This window comes from Equus caballus, chromosome 11 (genome assembly GCF_041296265.1).
Source record: "Equus caballus isolate H_3958 breed thoroughbred chromosome 11, TB-T2T, whole genome shotgun sequence".
Taxonomy (NCBI): Eukaryota; Metazoa; Chordata; class Mammalia; order Perissodactyla; family Equidae; genus Equus; species Equus caballus.
Genome location: NC_091694.1, coordinates 7101700 through 7120315, shown reverse-complemented (window position 1 = coordinate 7120315; position 18616 = coordinate 7101700). Strand labels below are relative to the sequence as shown.

Genomic DNA, 18616 nt, shown 5'->3' with positions numbered 1-18616 from the left:
TCATTGTGGGTCCTTCTAGTTGTGGCATGTGGGACGCCGCCTCAGTGTGGTTTGATGAGCAGTGGCATGTCCGCGCCCAGGATTCGAACCAACGAAACACTGGGCCGCCTGCAGCGGAGCACGCGAACTTAACCACTCGGCCACGGGGCCAGCCCCTATTGCCAATCTTTCATTCTCTTCTAAAGAAAAACAATTTATTCCAGGTTAAGAAAAGCGTCACTCATGTATGAATTTACTTCATCAACTGGTTTATTACCTTTGTTAGGGCTTTTTAATACAGAAAAGTACAAAAAAGAAAACATGGCAAATAATGCCCACACTGAAATACTCCCATTTGACACTTTTTTTAAAGAAGTAATACAAGCAAGGTTAGAAAAAAGCATAGAAAGAGATCAGATGAAAAGTAAAAGTCTCTCCATCCCCCACCTCACCACCCCCAGAACCTCACAGTTAACCACGGTCGGCCTCTGTTGGTTCCCTGAAAGAAGCGTACGCACACACAGCTAAATGAAGTACACATAAGTCACCACACAGGCCTACCTCTCTGCCCCTCTTCTTTTACTTAATATTATAGTTTTTCCCAAACAGCACATACAGGTCTGCTTCATTCTTTTATCAGTTTCACAATACAGCATTGTATGGATATTCTAGAGTTTACTTAACCAGTCCCAATTACTGAATTATTCACTCTTCAAACTGCTACAATGAGCATCCTTGTACACATATCTTGGTGTGCTTTTTCAAGTGTACCCACAGAATTGCTGAGTCAAAAGAATTTGCCTTTATACCATTGATGGATACTGTCAATTGTTCTCCGAAATGCCCTGATGCATACTCCCACCAATGATGTATTATGTCTGCTTCCCCAAATTTCACCCAATATTGACCATTAGCAACCTTTTATCAAACTGTTATATATTATATGGTATCAGTCAGCGTTCTCCAGAGAAACAGAACCAGTTGGAAATATATATATATACAAAGAGAGAGTTAATTCAAGGAGTCGGCTTACATGACTGTGGGGGCTGGCAAGTCCAAACTGTGTAAGGCAGCCCAGCAGCCTGGAAATTCTCAGGCAGGAGCTGCCGCTGCAGGTTTGAGGCAGAATTTCATCTTCCTTGGGGAAACCTCAGTTTTTGCTCTTAAGCTCTTTCAATTAATTGGATGAGGCCCAACCAGGTTGTTGAAGATTTACAGGTCAACTGATTGTAGATGTTAACACCATCTCTAAGATCCCTTCACAGCAACATCTAAATCGGTGTTGAATTGCATGACTGGGTACTATGGCCTTGATGAGATGACACATAAAACTAACATACACACACACACAAAAGAGACCTGTTCATATCCTTTATCCATTTTTCTATTGAGATTTGCTTTTGAGAGCTCTTTATGTTACTAAACAAGTTAACCCTTTGTCTGTCACACATCTTGAAAATATTTTCCATCTATCATTTCTCATTTGATTTTGTTTCTGGTATCTTCTGTCAACCTGAACATTTTTCTTTCTTTCTTTCTTTCTTTCTTTTTTTTTTTTTGAGGAGCTGGGCCCTGAGCTAACATCTGTTGCCAATCTTCCTCTTTTTGTTTTTCTCCCCAAAGCCCCATATATCCTAGTTGCAGGTCATTCTAGTTCCCCTACATGGGACGCTGCCACACCATGACTTGATGAGCAGTGCCATGTCTGCACCCAGGATCCAAACCAGCCAACCCCAGGCTGCCAAGGCAGAGCAAGTGAACATAATCTCTCGGCCATGGGGCCGGCCTCCAGAACGTTTTTATTTCCATGCAGTCAGATCTATCGATCTGTTTCTTTATGGCATCAGAATTTCCTGTCTTGTTAGAAGTTTGCTCAACGCCACTTTAGGAGCCGTGATAAGCACGCCACTCGTCTAGGTTTTCTCAGTGTTCCCCTGAATCGCAGAGTCACAGGAAAGCAATGTATTCAGGCAGCACTAGCCCAACTCCCGCTGAGAAGCCTCCATCAAAGTATGATTTAATGCTACGCCCCAGTTTCCAGCAAGGGCCAATACAAACGCTGTAGGAAAAGCTCTGCATCTTCTGTAAAATTACAGTGCCCACTTTGTCATTCAGGGCCCCTTGTATAAGAATCCACATGAGAGATTCCTCTCAGTATCGCAGGCCAGGAGAAAATACTCGTTGATTGAAAGGACTCAGGCATCCTTCACCGGCTTCATCAGCAATAAGCACCGCACTCCCCATCTGGTTTCTCATTTTGTCTTGACTGCCAGGAAATCTAGAACCAAACAAAACGCTCAAATGCGCGAACAGCATAGCCTCGCCCTGGGGAAGTTTTCCTCAGGCAGTATTCTTAACAGCCCTCGTGTATATGTGGGTTTTGTTGTAAACCACCTCAAATCCCTTTTAGAAGTGGATGAGGCACAAATACAAACATAGACAAAATGACTTAAGAAAAGAGAAAAAAGATACTTCTCCGAATGGTGGTGAAGTTGACACGGAAGTTTCTGTCAGAACCACAATTAACTAACATTTTCATAAACAGTCCAGAAGAGGGAAGGTGCAGTGGAAAATCTGGATCTGAAGTTGACATTCGGCTTCTCCAAGGAGTGAAATTTGGAGTCCGCCTGAAGAAACTTCAGGAAAATCCTGGAAGCTGTTGAGTAGAGAGAGAAACTCCATTGTAAGATAATGGACTTAGGCAGGCTATCTTTAACATTTGTAGGACCCGCCCTAGAATACAAATAGGGGCCCATATACCATATGTCTCAATATCTTAATGTTTTCAATCAAGCTAAAACAACTATCAAATCAAGTATGTCCTACCTTCCTACCTTGACAAATAAACCTGCCTACTGACCTGGAAGCCAGGTTTGAACATGGGATTCTCAGAAATTCCTCACCAAAACATGACAGCCTAGTGACAGCCATCCACCGGTCCTCAGCTCCCACCCACAGCCACTCCCCTGCTCTTCCCCCTCCTGCACACTCCACACCCAGAAGGTCCTCAGGAGAATGCGCGTGGACATCCCAGCCTTCACACCCATGCTCCGTCCACACCCCTGCAAACAGCCACCCCTTGGCCACTCCTCAGATGTGGGAATGCAACACTAGCAGGGAGCTTGGGGCAAAGCCTAGTCAATAGAAGGAACACGGGTCTTTGGCCTGTGAATCACATGTTTCACGGAGGGGGGCACAAACAGAGGAGGGCCAGGTCTGAGGGAGGTCCTGGATTTAGGGAGAAATAATTCAATAACGTTTGTAAATTGATCAGCTCTGAACTCTCCACTGTGGTCCAGAAAAGTGTTCTTAGAGTCATCAACTGATTCCTGATGCGATCATCTCCACGGGCTGCTGTTTCTGAAAAGACCAATACAAGAGCATCATCATCCAGCCCCTCTTCCCGGGCAGGATTCAGCTGGATCTGAAATGCTGAACCCTGTCACCCTGGACCATGTCCCCACTGAACCAGAAAAGGTCCTAAGAAGATGGAACCATTTTCATATGATGAGAGAAGAAATTGATGGGAACTCTTCACCCTGGAAAGGAAAAGGATAAAAGGGAAAAGAATTAGAATCTATCATACCCTTTAGTAAATGAACAAGGTGGACATGGATAGACTGACCCCTCACATTCTGGAATACTCTCTCTGGGAAGCACTTCTTCAAGCCTGAGGAATTTGGATATAAAAAGGATTTGAGATGTAAATCATTAAAGCCACAGCACACAACAAACAAATGGAGCCCTTTAACCCAGGAGGAAATAAAAGCTGAATTGAATTTGGTTTGGGAAGTGAGGGCGAAGGACCATAGTCAGGGGACGTCCAAAGTCAACATCATGGACAACCTCATGTTTGCCCTTCTACAGATTTTCCCTTTTTTTGTAGATTTTATTTTTCCTTTTTCTCCCCAAAGCCCCCCAGCACATAGCTCTGTATTTTTAGTTGTGGGTCCTTCTAGTTGTGGCATGTGGAACGCCGCCTCAGCGTGGCCTGACGAGTGGTGCCATGTCTGCGCCCAGGATCCAAACCAGCAAAACCCTGGGCCACCAAAGCAGAGCATGTGAACTTAACCACTCCACCATGGGGCCAGCCCCACTTCTACAGATTTGATGCCGCTGTCAGAGCTGAACAGTGCTGGGGCCATGGGTCCGACCCAAGGAGGCTGTGTCAATCTTTATGCTTTTACATTTTTGGGTTTTATGTCTTTATGTTTTTGCAAGTCCAGCTAAAGTTGGCATCTTCTAAGCCTTCTCAATGACCTCAAATGCTTGCCTTTGGAAAGTGGATATTGCTCACTTTGAAACTAAGGCATTTATCCATTCATTCATTCATTTATTCATTCATTCATCAAGAGACGGCTGGGTACCAGGCCCTGAGTGATCATATATTTCTTCTCTGCTGCTTATGATTTTCTTTCACATACAGCACTTGCACTCCCATGCTGATTCTCCCCGCTTCATCCTCCCAGCACAGAAGTGGCCTTTCCCCTCTTTCCCAAATTCAGTAGAATGTGGATGTTGTCCCTTTGAATGTTGTCCTCTCCAAGGCCTCATTCCAGGGCCAAGTGAAAACTCTTCCCAAGGCATGTAGCCAGACACGCTGATTTTTTTTTTAATTCTATAGACTTTTTTCAGAATTTCCCATACAGGGGACCCATTGTGTTAGTCCAAGTCTCCGAAGAAGCAGATGCCAAAAGGAAATTAAATGTGGGATTTTATTAGGGGAAACACCTCTGAGAGAAATGGGAGAGGAACCCGGGGAGGCAGGGAGAGCCGTCAGACCATGAAGCAGGGCTGACCCCAAGTGAAAGAGAGAGGGCAGGGAGGTTGTGTGGAAGTGTCCTGGACCACCATGCAGTGTCCGGAAGTTTCTATAAAACTGTATGGGAGTCCTTGAGCCCAAGTCAGCCATTAGGGGAGTCCTGTGTCTCCCAAGAACAGGCCTGCCTCAATGTCTCTGCCATGCTCTGCCTCTGGCTAGGAATTGCTGACGGGAAGTGTGACCTCAGCGCAAACACACTGGTAATGGATGGCAGAGCACAGCAGTGGGGCCTCAGCCAGTTATGTCTGATGGGCACATTCTCCTGGTCACCTCGGGTTTATTACTGATGTTTATTACCTTGGGTTGAAATGAGACTTCCTCTATGCTTTCATGCCTTCTTCAATGACTTTGATAGGAAATCAAGAGTTTGGGGCCACTTCATGGCCTAGTGGTTAAGTTTGGCATGCTCCACTTTGGCAGCCTGGGTTCCCAGGTGCAGGCCTACACCACTCACTGGTGGCCATGCTGTGGTGGCAACCCACATATAAAATAGAGGAAGACTGGCACAGACGTTAGCTTAGGTTGAATCTTCCTCAAGCAAAAAGAGGAAGATTAGCAACAGATGTTAGCTCAGGGCCAATCTTCCTCAGAAAAAAGAAAAAACATCAAGAGTTGGGGGTGTGTGTGTGTGTGTGTGTGTGTGTGCTTCTGTGTATGTGTGCAACTGTGTGTGCATATGTGTTGGTGTGTGTGCACACATGCCTGTGTGTTTAGAAGGAGTCTACTCCCGCAGCCACAACGACATCTCAGAAGCCTAATTCATACTGCGGGCCCTTACCTCTCTCTGTTGCTCCCTTTCAGATCATCCTGGTGGGCGACAGTGGCGTGGGGAAGACATCTCTGCTGGTTCAGTTCGACCAGGGCAAGTTCATCCCAGGCTCCTTCTCGGCCACAGTGGGCATCGGATTCACGGTAAGCACTCTCAGGCTCTGGGCTTTGGCACGCCTGTCGGGGTTCCAGCAGGCACCAGGTGGACACTCACACTGGATCATCCAAGGAGGTTTAATAAAAAGACTATTTACCAAGGTGTAGGCAGGGGGCTGAGAAACCATCAGGGAAGGTGCAGTGCCCTTGGGCAGTTACAGGGCCTCCAGCCCACTCCTGGCCTAAAAAAGGTGAGAGGAGGGAACCGCCACCAGAATGAGGGGCAGAGGGCTGTGTGGAGAGGGCCAGCTGGCAGGAGCTGTGACTCTCAGGGGAGGGACACAGCTGCCCACAGTAATCATCCTAGGCAATAAATTGGCCCCCTCCCACTCTACTCTCCTTCTGCTCCTCACTTTCCTTCTGGGGCTCCCCACTGGCTGAACAAAACTAAAAGCGAGAAAGCAAGGGAGTATCTTGATACAGATTGCTCAGGTCCACCTTCCGGGGCAAGATGAATCTGGAGAAGCAAAGGATGGCTTAAAATTTTAAGCACAGTCCAAACTTAGCATTGTTGTGGGGTCTTAGGGCGCTGACAGGTCAAGGGTTAAAGTTCAGTTCTTAGCACTGTCTCTCCCTGAACACAGCACAGAGGGGCGGCTCAGATTAAGGAAGTATTCTCAAGCTTTCTCTATCCATAGCCAGGAAGTCCCCTTCTACCACACACCCTTGTTTCTCTCCACTGTCACACTGCCAGCTGCTCTCAGTGACCCTGGAGTCTTGGGAAGGCCTTTGCAGAGGGTTTCGCTCCTCTCTTGGACGGTATCAAGAGGAGAGGGCCCTCCGTTGGAGTCTCCAGAATCCCAGTGTCCAGTGTTAGGAAAGGGCAAATGTCATTTCTTGGGCAGCACGGGTGTTTGAGAGGCCAGCCTCTGGGACCAAGCAGAGCACAGGGCCTGCGAGGCCACACTCGGGTTGGGATACAGCAGCACCACACTGGTGGGAAGAGAGAGACGGAACCCCAGAAATTGGGCTTGCCTAAGTTCTGCAAACAGTGAGGAAGGGTTGGGCAGGGCTTCTGAGTAAAGCAGGAACGAGAGCCTGGCCAGGGTGTGTGCCAGGGCTGGAATCCAGCCTGAAACACCAGCGCCTGGGCTCTCTCAGGACAGGGAGCCGCTGGCTCCAAAGGGCTGGGAAGGGCATGCTGAGTCGCAGGAGGCAAGACGGGCCTGGAAATCCCTGAGGCCTTGGACCAGGCTGCCATGAAGCGAACCAGGATGTCTGGTGCCAGGCGTCCCTCGCCGTGGGCCCATGCCAGGTCTGCCCCCCAGCACACAGGACACATGGTGCCCCCGCAACCACATGCACGTCTCCTCGCCCACTCCACGCCTGCCCTTCCCCCCTCAGACATGGAGGGCGGACAGTGGGATGGCTATGGGCGTGGGGGTGCAAATTCTGACTCACATTCCACAGATGCACAGGTGTGGGACCTCCAAATTTTGTCACTATCCTGGTAAGAAAAGTGAGGCAACTCGCTTGTGAGAAGGAAGAGAGTGTGTGGTCAAACTGAGAACCCGAAGGAGCCAGAGACAGGACAGGCCGGGCGCTCCCTGTCTCCTCGGGCCGGGCCTTTTAGAGCCGCGGCAGTTTGCGTGGCACCAGTCAGCACTGGGACAAATCGATTCACCTCTGGACGAACCCGTGGGCAGCTTACTCTGAGTGAGGGCCTGAAGTCCTGACCCAGGCCTGAGCCTGGGGACACACGGGTCTGATGGGCATACAGATGGGCACATACCCTCCTCCTCAGCTGGGACACAAACCCAAGGGAACCCCATACCGGTGGTATAATTTGAGGTATTTGTGTGTGTCTGTGGTGTGATGTGAGGTGTGCATGGTGTAGGGCATGTATGTGGAATAAGAGGTTGTGTGTATGTCTGTGGTGTGGTATGAGGTGTGTGCATGGAGTGAGTTGTGTGTGTGCGTGTGTGTGTGTGTGTTTGGGAAGAGATGCAGACTCCCACGGTGGTACACAGCACTGGAAAGGAAGTCAGGAGGCCTGGACTTCCTGGAGGCTGTGTTCTCGATGGGCCCCCTCCTGGCCACCACATCTCAAGAGCCCTGTGCCTTAGTGAGCTGTGCTTCCTCTCTCTGGGGTGAAACCCAGTTCCCCCGCACCTGCTCGGAACATCTCTCACCCCGACCCACTTCTGACTCACTCAAGACTGCCCTTGAACACGCCACCTGATGTTGCCATGTCCTGGCAGACAGTGTGTGGCATACTGTGCATATGAGACTGCCCACATGCCCCAGACCCAGCGAGCCGGACAGGTATGGCCCAGGGAGGAGCCCACTGCACCTCTCCGCCATGTTCGTGGACCTCTTCCCTCAGTCCCATCAGCGCAGCCCACGTAGCAAGATAGCGCTTTTATTTCTCTGCTACTTCTGGAGCATTCACACTGATGTGCCATCTGCTCCATTCCAAACCTACCACAGGACAAAGAGCATCTCGGTCAAGCCCACAACACAAACCTCGACTGGAGGTTAGAAACCCAAAATGAAGGTGTCAGCAGGGCCACACTCCCTCTAACAAGGGGAGGATCCTTCCTTGCCTCTTCCAGCTTCTGCTGGCTCCTGGCAATGCTTGGCATCCCTTGGCTCGTAGATGCATCTCTCCAGTCTCTGCCTGTGTTCTCATGCGGCCGTCTTGTCCCTGTGCATCTTCTCTTCTTATAAGGACACCAGTCATATTGGATTAAGGACGCACCCTACTCCTATGACCTCAGCTTAACTAATTACATCCGCAATGACCCTATTTCCAAATAAGGTCACGTTCTGAGGTACTGGGGGCCAGGACTGCAACAGCTCTTTTGAGGGACACGGCCTATCGGGGCATGTTTGAAGTAGAAGGTAAGCGAGCGCCATGCCACCTGCCCTCTTTCCTTCCTCCTGGGCCATTACCCTCTTGCACTGAACACCCTCGCCCCTGCAGACTTCCTGGTGAGCCCAACAGAGCCAGAGCCCAGGGCACCGAGTGGACTGCAGTGTTATTTGTAACAAGAGCCTCTGGCACCCAGCAGCAGGCAACCACAGCATCTGCAGAGTGCTGTGCAGCTTCTCCTCTCCCACACAGTGCTCTCTGTTTGAGTCCCACCCTATGTACAGATGAGATTACGGCACACTCACCTCCAGAAAATAGCTCCAGCTGATGCCAGAAATCACAGGGCTGGAGGCGGGTGCTCACACAGTCCCCACCAGGCCTACAGTTGCCTATAAGCCACGCCTGCCCCTTGCTCCTCATCCGAAACACCTAAGCTAAGAGATGCAGGTGCCCCACCCCCCTACACGCCCCTCAAACAGTCCCTTTGTCATGCACCTGCCTTATTCTGTTGGGACGGGGTTATTGAAGGGTTGGCCGAGGCCACAGGGCCCCAGAACTCTGCTATGGGCAACCCAGGACACATTCCGACCCTGTCACCAGGAGCTGCAGGGTTCCCTGGATGTCCTGGAGACTGCTCAAAATGATCCACGACTTTATGAATTCACTTGATGCCAAACGTCTAAGGCCTACTTGGTGCCAGGGGCAGAGAGCCGCACTGAATAAGGCCAGCCCTGCCTTCAGGAGCGCCTAGATTGGGAGGTGTGCGGGGAAGGGGCAGCCCAACAGGTCAGGGAGACATGAGAGGTGATGGCACTAAAGGGTCAAAGTCTGAGCACCCACCAGGGGCCAGGGAAAACCCCAGTGTACACGTGCTGCCAGGCAAATACGGGTCGGTAAACAAAACTATATTCAGATGAGCTCGGGCTGGGGTGTATTAGCAAAAGCGACACAGCCTGGGCGCTGTCCTCAGAACGCACGCCTCCTCTCAAACGCAGCGCCGCCGGCTGCCCAGGGGCGTCCCCAGCCACCCCGACCCCGGGGTGCCTATGACCGTCCGCTGGCTGGGGCTTGGGCGTCGCCTGCTGGCCGCGCCGCGCAGCGGCAGCGAGAACCCGGGCGCCCGCGCGAGGGTGCCAGAAATGCCACACCTTCCGTAGCAGGCAGGGTCTCCAGGGACCGCTCCCCGTGGGAATCTAACCCCGGAGGCTGGCAACCTTGGGGGACCGGTCTTGGAGCTGGATTTGGTCCATGCCCTCAGAGCACGAAGCCGGGCCAGTGTTGCTCAGGAGGCCTGCCTGCCACTCGGCGGCTGACCTTGAGGTCCTCGCGCCCTCGCGGGACAGCCCGCTCCGGGCCAGTGTCACTGGGGTAGCGGGACGGAAGGAGGAGCCTGTCGGGGTCCGGGCCGGGGCGGTGGAGAGGGGAAGGAGTGGGTGGAGCCTAAGGCGGGGCCATTCCTTCGCTGTCCCTCGCCCGCCGCCTGCCCCAGCTCACCTCTCGTCCGGGGACATGACAGGCACGCCTGGCGCCGCTGCCACCAGGGATGGCAAGGCTCCTGAGCGCTCCCCGCCCTGCAGTCCGAGCTACGATCTCACGGGCAAGGTGGGTGGGCACTGCGCCCAGCGCTGGGGACCCCCGCGCCGGCTCCGAGGGCCACCCGTCCCCGCGCCCTTTGCCCTGAGACCCCGGCCCTCCCCGCTGCGTCTGCGTTGGACTCAACTCTTCCTCTAGGCAGCTGGGTCTCCCAGAGCAGGGAGGGAGGGTTGAAACATAGCCCCTGGGCCCAGCCCAGCCTCTAGGGATCTGGGCTGACTCGGCTGGGTCGGAGAAAGGAAGGTCGGAAGGACTGAGTGACTCCCCACCCTGTGGACCCCAACCCAATTTTCTTCTGCCGCACTCCGGCCAATATGAGCACCCAGGAACCCCATGCTTCTCGGTAGGGTTAAGCGCACAACCTTCCTGGGCATACGCACCCGAAGCGCTAGGAAATGGGGCTCCCTGGAGGCTCGCAGAGGACGCCCCCTGGCGTCGGGGGATCTTGCAGTTAATGCCCTTTTCCCAGCTAAGCTCAGCTGAGCCTTGGCATCAATTTCAAGGCCTTAGGCTGGAAATTCTTCAGGTTCCCAGCTGCCCCCAAGTCCTACCCCTTTCCATGCCTGCAGTCACTGCCTAGCACCTTCCAGGAGGATGTTACTAGCCAGAATGCAGGCCCCTAGGAATTTTTAGAACCTGAGAAAGATCTCAGCAGTAGTCACAAGTCCCCCACCTGGGAGAGCTAAGTCAGCTCTCTGGGGCTCCTTCCCTCTGCAGGGTGGTCCTGAACAGAAGCAGGTGGGAGTGGCAATGGACGCTGGTCTGTCTGCTCTCCCTCCGTGCCCCTGGAGCAGGGAGGTACCAGGGACTCTGAAAGAGGTGCTGAGAGCGCCTGGAACTTCCGTTCTTCATCTGTAGGGTTGGGGATACTGTCTCATGCTGCGTGGCCTTGAAGGCAAGCTGCCTCTTTCTGTTCCTTTGATTCCTCCCCCAACATCGGGGCTCACTCTCGTTAGGAGCCTGGGGCCTCCACCCCCATCATTTCAGGGGAAGCCACTCTGCGAGTCACCCGCCCAGAGCCGTTAAGATAGGCGTCCTGTGTGGGCTCAAGGCAGGAAACGGGCCCCTTTTCGTTCAGGGGAGGGGGAGCTGCTGAGGGCCAGTCTCTAGGCTGCTGGGGACCGTCTGACCTCCTTGCCGGACAAGCCAGCTGGGCTGTTTGCCTAGGGGGGTGGCAAGGCTGGGCAGCTGTTTGTGTTTGGTGGAATCGCTGGCTGGGTGGATAGCTGGCGTCGTTTGCTCAACGCAGCTGTGATCTGTAATGTACACAGGCGCTCGCCCTCCCTCCCTCCTTCCCTCTCAGGGGCTGGGACCCAGGAGCCAGGGAGCAGTGCAGGCTCTAAAGGGCTCCCCAGCCCCGGCCCTCCATCTGTCCCCTGGGCCAAGCAACATCTTCAGGGAGCTGGCCCCTGGCTCCACCAGCCTGCATGCCCTAGGCCTGCCTTGGGGGACCGAATCCAGGACAGTCTGGAAGGAGCCTGGTCAGAGCTCTGTGGGCTGGATTAGAGAGGATGGGGGCCACAGGCAGGCAGTACCCAGCCCTGGACCACTCTTCCCCAAGTCTTAGGTGGTTCACGCCAACATTATTGGCCCTAGCCGTTAACAGACTCTAGACAGGCCTCAAAGAAATTCTCTCTTCCCTTCCAGCCACTATGGAAATCATGCCACAGAAGGGCTAAGGAATCTTCCTCAAGTCCCCCAGTAGGCCATTTACAAGCCAGGACCTCAGCCTTCATGGACCTTTTGCTCAGCCCCCTACCTTTCCACCAAAGTTAGCTAATCCCATACTCCATGCCCACAGCAGGAAAGCCTCTAGGCTCCATTGTCAAGGTCAGTGCCTTAAAAAGAACTCAAACCTAGTCCCTGCTCAACCCATTAAATAGCTAACCAGCCAGCTGGGAAAATTCCACTATTTGGTCTAGAACTCTGTTCTCCAAGATAGAGGAATGACTGGACAGAGGGCTCCCCTCCCCCACCCCACATGTCCCTCAGAGAAGATGAGAGGAGACTGGCCAGACAATAAGGGAGGGACACGCCCCACCCCCACCCACTTCCTGCCCTACAGTGACCCAGGGATGCCAATAGGCAGCCATTTGTCCCACTTGGGAGGTTTCTGTTGTAAGAGATTCAGACTAAACGACTCCCCACTTCAGTATAAATTTCAACCTTTTCTAATTCATGCAACCCTTTTATAAACACAAAATGTCAATAGAAACTTCCAAATAAATGTTGTGACCAAAAAAATTGTAATTTTAGAATATGCCTTTGCAAACAATAGAGTCCCACCTCCATCAGATCCTAATACACTCCCTTGGGTGGGAATCCCTGTCTGAGATATTAACACTTCCCCTTCCGGGCGGTATAGCCCTGCCCGCGAGTGCACACATGCGTGGAATACACACAGAGAGGGAGGGGATCCTGGCATGGTGTGGCAGGGGACAAATGTGGCCAGAGTCTAGACCACACAAATGTGGTTGTTCTCTCAGGCCACCGAACACATTTGGGGACCTCTTAGTGCTGAGGTCTCAACTCAGGCTTCCAGGAAATTTGGTGAGGACAGGAGTGTCAGAGGGAGAGCGCGAGTGGCAGGCTGAGCCAAGGAGTGTGGAGAGGAGAGGCAGGCTGAAGCAGCAGCAGGCTTTCCAGAAGCAGGTGCCCCTCGGGGCAGTCAGCATCCTTCCTGGCCCTCTGCCTGGTTTTTCCAGGGCCTCACTCCCTGGAAACTCAGAAATTTGCCCCAGCTCCCCATTAACTGCCTCTGCCCCCCAACCCCTAGGTGATGCTTCTGGGAGACTCAGGCGTCGGCAAAACCTGTTTCCTGATCCAATTCAAAGATGGGGCCTTCCTGTCCGGGACCTTCATAGCCACCGTCGGCATAGACTTCAGGGTGAGGTGGCTGCAGGCTCCTCCTCCTAGCAGCCAGCTGGGGGGCTACAGCTCAGACCCAGGGGTGCTGTCCTCTCCTTGCCCACCTTGCTCCTCAGGACTGTTGTGGCTCACTGCTCAGAAGGCACCAGGGGCGGCTCCCCTAGGGACCACAGGGGAGCCCGGTTAGAGGAGTCTGGGCTTGGTGGCCTCCTTGCCCCCCAACAGGATATAAGAAGTGAGAGATTGAGTCTTAAAATTCTGCCCTTGAGCGGGGCAAGGACATCCCACCATGTGAGCTGAGCTTCCTGGCCCTCAGCCCTTTTGCTCATGACCCTCTGAGCTGGGCCCCTCTGGCAAGACCTCAACAGTTAAGCAGTTTTTCTGGAGTTCCTGGGATGCACAGCACTGAGCTAGGTTTAAGAGCTGGGCTGGCCCTGTGGGGAGAGAGCAGCTTGCCAGGGTCCCTCCCTCTCAGCACCTTTATAAATCTGCATCAGGGATGCAGAGCACTCCAAGCACTGCACACCCAAAGGCTCCAGGAGGGGAAGGGTCTAGCCCGGACAGGTGGGCCTACGCAGAGGCCGGGGGCCTCCCTCCCAGTGGGAGAGCAAGGAAGCTTCACTTAGGAGAACCAGCAGGCAGCTGGAGGAAAGATGACCCTACAGATCCAGCCTCTGAGGTCCCCAGGGTGCTGGTGGGCATCCCATCTCTAAGGGCTCAGCTGCAGGATGGGACTGAGCTCCGGGAGAAGCAGATAGAAGTGGGGAAGAGGCAGTGCCCCCAGTGTCCAGCCCTGTGGAGCCTGCTGAGCCCTGGCAGAGCCAGGCAGGTTCTCAGACCTTCTCTTGCCCTGGCATGGGGGGAAGAAGAGAGGGCTCCGCAGTGAGGGCATCTGGGTGCAGGGTCCCGCTGCCCTGATGGGGTGATCTGGCTGGAGACATGTCTGGGGCTCACCACATCCCCTCTAGCCCTGGGGAGTGACCAGGACAGGATGTTTGCTCCTCAGCAGGGTGTCAGCAGAGCACGGGAGCCAAGCCTTCCCTGTCCTTGGCACCCACCTCTCCCTCTGCCTTTTTCTCTTTCAGAACAAGGTGGTGACCGTGGATGGTGTGAGGGTGAAGCTACAGGTGAGACCAGAGGCTGCAGGGGAGGGAGAGGAGGGCAGAGCCTGCCCTTGCTCCTCACCCAAACCACAGGAGGCCTGCAGCCCTGCCCTCAGCCTGGGGTAATTTCCTGTGGGGGCCCAGAGAGGAAACAGCTCTTGTTTGTTTGATGTCTGCAGACAAAGCAGTTCCCAGGCGCCCTCTCTTCCATCAGAGGCAGCCCGAAGTGCCTTCAGACAAGCTTAGGCTCCCTCTATCTCCTCCCCAGTTTCCTGGGCCTCCTCTGCTCTAGGAGGTTGGACACCCTAAGCCCCTGGGCTGGGGAAGAGGCGACAGCACTGAATGAGCTTGAGAACTCAGTGACTACCACAGTCCAGGACATCATCAGATGTTCAGAAGCCCATGAGAACCTAAAGAAGGAAAGATCCCACCTTCCCACACCTCCCCCGTACCACGACACGGTCTTTCTCTGCCCAGCACAGTCCCTGCCCCCTGCCTCCTTCTGACCGTTTATCTGTCCCTTCCTAGATCTGGGACACAGCAGGACAGGAGCGGTTCCGCAGTGTCACCCACGCTTATTACCGAGACGCCCAGGGTAAGTCACTTGTGCCCTCCAACTCCTTCCCCCAACCCACTTGGACCACCCACCTTCTGCCCCAAGTCCCCAGTATGACCTCTCTTTCCCCCTGGCAGCCTTGCTCCTGCTGTACGACATCACCAACAAGTCTTCCTTCGACAACATCCGGGTAGGTCCTCCCTACCCACCACCCATAAGCATCCAAGGCAGGGTCTGTGCAGGCAGGGACTGCTTCCTGCTTTGTGAGAAGAGGGTGGAGCACGGAACGCCACTATCTTCTCAAAAATACCTGAGCTGTGACTCAGACGTAATAAGCTGCTCCCGGGCATTTGACTGGCGTGTGGGCAAGGAAGCCAAGCAGGCTGTTGTGTGCCTGTGCCACCTTCTTAGCCCTGACTGTAATTCATGAGTGTGTTTCACAAGAAAGTGTTCAGAAAGTCCCTAGCTCCATCCTGGACAATTACGCTCAGAAACCAAGCGAAGAGCCCGAGCAGAAAAGCAGAAAAAGCACACATCCAGCCCCAGTTGTAAGACAGTGACTCAGGAATACAGAGTGAGTGGCTCTGTTCTCACAAACAAACTATTAGAAAATAGAGGTAATAATTGAACAAATACAAGCATTGACTCTGAGCACAGTAACGTAAAGGTTCCATATGCTTCCTGACCTCAAAGTGTTGACAAACTGGGGGAACAAGACATGCAGATATAAAACAGCTTATAAACTGGATGGAAATCCATGGCACTCATACTGCCACCTCCAACTCCATGCTCATGGCAGACATCACTAATTAATCAGTATTTTTCATCACTGAGCCCTTATATGGCCATAAAATTCCCAACATGGCACTCCAGGAAATCGCGGTGACAACCAACTGATTGAGATGAAGCCTCTGCCACCTCTATCTTCCATAGAACTGGGAGTTGCATTCCATGGGGTTTGGTGACACTCCAGACTAGAGAGACCAGAACAAAAATGCAGATGAGACAATGCACAGGACATCGTGTTTGGGAGGGGCAGTGAGTAGCCCAGGATAATCAAACAGAAGAAGGAAGAATGAGAGGGAGTGGGTGAGTGGCTGGTGCCCGTCCTCAGCCTGGCTCAGCCCACCCTCTCGCACAGGCCTGGCTCACTGAGATCCATGAGTATGCCCAGAGGGATGTGGTGATCATGCTGCTAGGCAACAAGGTGAGTGGCTCCCCAGCAGGGACAGCCGACCCCTCCCCTCGTCTCCCACTGCAACAGCGTTAGCTCTACCCAGCCCCATAGCCACCCAAGAGTATTAGCTGGACATCCTTCCAGGGAAGGACTCTTTCAGTCTCCAGCTCAGGAGTCAGACCTATTTGGCACCTTCATCCCATCCCACCTGCCCTCTTAAAGCTTTGGAAGTGATCCCCTGCAAGGAAAGCTCAAGCTCCTACTTGAGAGAGCCATGAGGGTCACACATGAGGAGCTAAGACTGGAAAGGGTTAGCCCTAACTACTGTCACTCCTCTGAGGCTGGCTCACCACACACTTGCCAAGAGAGTCACCCACCTCCCCCAGGAGGAGTGAGATCCCAGGGCTAGGAGCTGGGTAACTCAGTCTGACCGCACAGAAACCCTGGCCCCATGCCAATCATAACACCTGCAGTCCCACAGGCCACCAGCAGGGGGTGGGCAGCACCTGCTCATGGGGCAAAAGATGGGCCAGCCAGGGGCAGAAGAGGGGCCATGTGGGGTCAAGGCTTCCTTCCCCAGAGTGACCCACCTGGGCTTGACAGGCGGATGTGAGCAGTGAACGAGTGATCCGTTCGGAGGATGGAGAGATGCTGGCCAGGGTAAGTGACTGCCTGTGGGCAGGGTGAGGGGTCGGGGCAGCCAGAGGCTGGCCCTGAGGATACTCTCTCCCTGGCAGGAGTACGGAGTTCCCTTCATGGAGACCAGCGCCAAGACAGGCATGAATGTGGAGTTAGCCTTTCTGGCCATTGCCAAGTGAGAGCTGAGCAGGGAAGGGAACCATGTGGGGCAGGGTGGCACCATCTGGGAATCCAGTAGGGCCTGGCCTCTGGCCCAGCCCCTGGGCCCAACTGCATTCTGCATTCCGAGGTCCATCTGCCCGGGGCCATTGGAGAGGGGAGGCTGCTCAGCTCTTCACTCCTCGCCCAGCCCATTTCCCTCTTCCTCTTCAAGGGAGCTGAAATACAGAGCGGGGCGGCAGGCCAATGAACCCAGCTTCCAGATCCGAGACTACGTGGAGTCCCAGAAGAAGCGGCCCGGCTGCTGCTCCTTCTTGTGAATCCCCAGGGGCTGAGGGGAGGCTCCAGAGGCCCAGGAGGATGCAGCCTTCTCCCCCAGACCTGGTTTACTCTGAGCAGCTGAGCCAGTGGGGAGAGAACAGGGGGACTCAGTGCACAGCCCCTCCTTCCCAAGAGACAGCTGTACTCCTGCCCTACCTAGTTCCTGTAGCTTCCCTGCGTCCCCAGGGAGGGGAAAATATTTATATTTCATTTTAATGATACATAATTTAATTTTTTTAAAAAAGGGGGGGTGACAGAAAGCCCAGGTAAAGATCTGGTGGCCCTTTTGCCGTCTAGTGCTAGGACTTAGGGAGCCAGGCCTTCCTCCTAGCCACCATGAGGGCAGTATTGCTCAGCTCAGCCCCAGGGGACCCTGATGCACTTCTGGGGCGTGTGGGCAGGCAGTGGCTCCATTCCCACGCTCACTTCAGCCGGAGAGGAGCTGAGCAGACCCCAGCCGTCATGTCCTCCAGCTTGCCAGGGAACAATCTTCCCCAGGAAGACAGGGCCCTTGTGCTGGAGCTAGACCAAAGCCTCAGGGGAGATAAGAGATGTGGAGATTGGGCAGGGACCCAGCTCCCTGGGAGGGGGAGAGAGGAGTAGCAGAGATTAGGTCTGCTTGGCTACCTCTGGCCTTACCAGCCCCCTTGGGGAGGTGTACCCTTTCCCTCCAGCCCACAAGCAACTGGAAACATTTAGTTCCTGTTCTCTGGATCTCAGATCCCACGGAAGCCCCTCCTCCCTGAATCCCTGGTCCTAACTACCTTTCTGCTTGTGCCCCTCGACACCTAAGGTCACAGCTAGGAAAAGATTGGTCTTCTGTCCCAACCCTTTGGCAGGTATGCAGCCCCCAGGCTACTTCTTCAAGCAGCTGTCGTGCTTCTACTGGATAAAGAGCCACACAAAGAGAAACCCCTGACCCCTGGAACAGGTGGGAGGCAGAATTGAGCAAACCTCACCCCACGTGGATCCCCCTAAATCCAAGCACTGCCTCCTCCCTGAAGCCCACGCCCGTTTCTTCTCAGACAGACACCAGGGCCAAAACTGCTTTATCTCCCCTTCTACTGAGCCAGGTGAGGGAGTAGGAGGTCATCCATTTCTGGTAAACCAACGTGATGTGTGCAAAACAAGGTCATATGGGTAAGACTGGGGTGCGGAGAGGGGCAGCAAGGAGTTCCTGTGAGCGAAGGTCATATCTCTCCGAAAGCCCTGACCCCAGCAATCAGAAGGGGACTGGATCCATGAAGGTCACGACCTACAGCACCTTACTCCTGCTCTCCAGGCCAGCTGCCAGGGAGAGGCACCTTTGTTCCAGCTCTCCAGGCCAGGGGTGGGGGAGAGGGTTGAGAAAGAGGTGTGCATATTTCCAAGGCTACTGCATTTGCTTCCAAGGCAGAAATCTTGCTCTCTGAGCAGAGTCAGCAGCTCCAACTTGGGCCAGATAAGGAAGCTCTTCGGGGCCTCTCCCAGGCAGAGCAGGGAGGAGTATGACTTTGCTGGGCTCTTCTGGGGCCCAAGGCAGGTCACAGGCGATCCAATCACGTAGGCTGCTCTGGGCCTCTAGCATTTGTGTTTTTCGGAATTAAATTGCAGTGTTTCGGAAAGTACACACTGTCCACTGCTTCTCTGAGTTGTGCGGGGGTTAGGGATCATGTTGAAA

At 53.7% G+C, this 18616-nt stretch overlaps 1 protein-coding gene and 1 long non-coding RNA gene across 5 annotated transcripts in view; one reads left to right on the top strand and one right to left on the bottom strand.

Annotated features, from left to right (window-relative positions):
* Positions 1–18563, top strand: part of RAB37 (RAB37, member RAS oncogene family) — a 60941-nt gene extending 42378 nt beyond the window's left edge. The window contains exons 2-10 of one of the 4 annotated variants that reach the window (XM_005597196.4): positions 5603–5713; positions 12910–13020; positions 14087–14128; positions 14633–14699; positions 14798–14850; positions 15802–15867; positions 16441–16497; positions 16575–16651; positions 16850–18563. In XM_005597196.4, the coding sequence (XP_005597253.2) occupies positions 5603–5713; positions 12910–13020; positions 14087–14128; positions 14633–14699; positions 14798–14850; positions 15802–15867; positions 16441–16497; positions 16575–16651; positions 16850–16955 (690 nt within the window). In that variant the 3' untranslated portion in view covers positions 16956–18563. Of the gene's footprint in view, positions 1–5602; positions 5714–9981; positions 10143–12909; positions 13021–14086; positions 14129–14632; positions 14700–14797; positions 14851–15801; positions 15868–16440; positions 16498–16574; positions 16652–16849 lie in introns of those variants that run through there. The other 3 variants (XM_003362514.5, XM_001497213.5, XM_003362515.5) reach the window with 3 other exon arrangements.
* Positions 1467–3518, bottom strand: LOC138916213 (uncharacterized). Its single transcript, XR_011423137.1, has 2 exons — positions 2511–3518; positions 1467–2257 (listed from the first exon to the last, which is right to left on the bottom strand). It is a non-coding gene; the product is annotated as an uncharacterized lncRNA (long non-coding RNA).
* Positions 18564–18616: the final 53 nt, after the last annotated feature.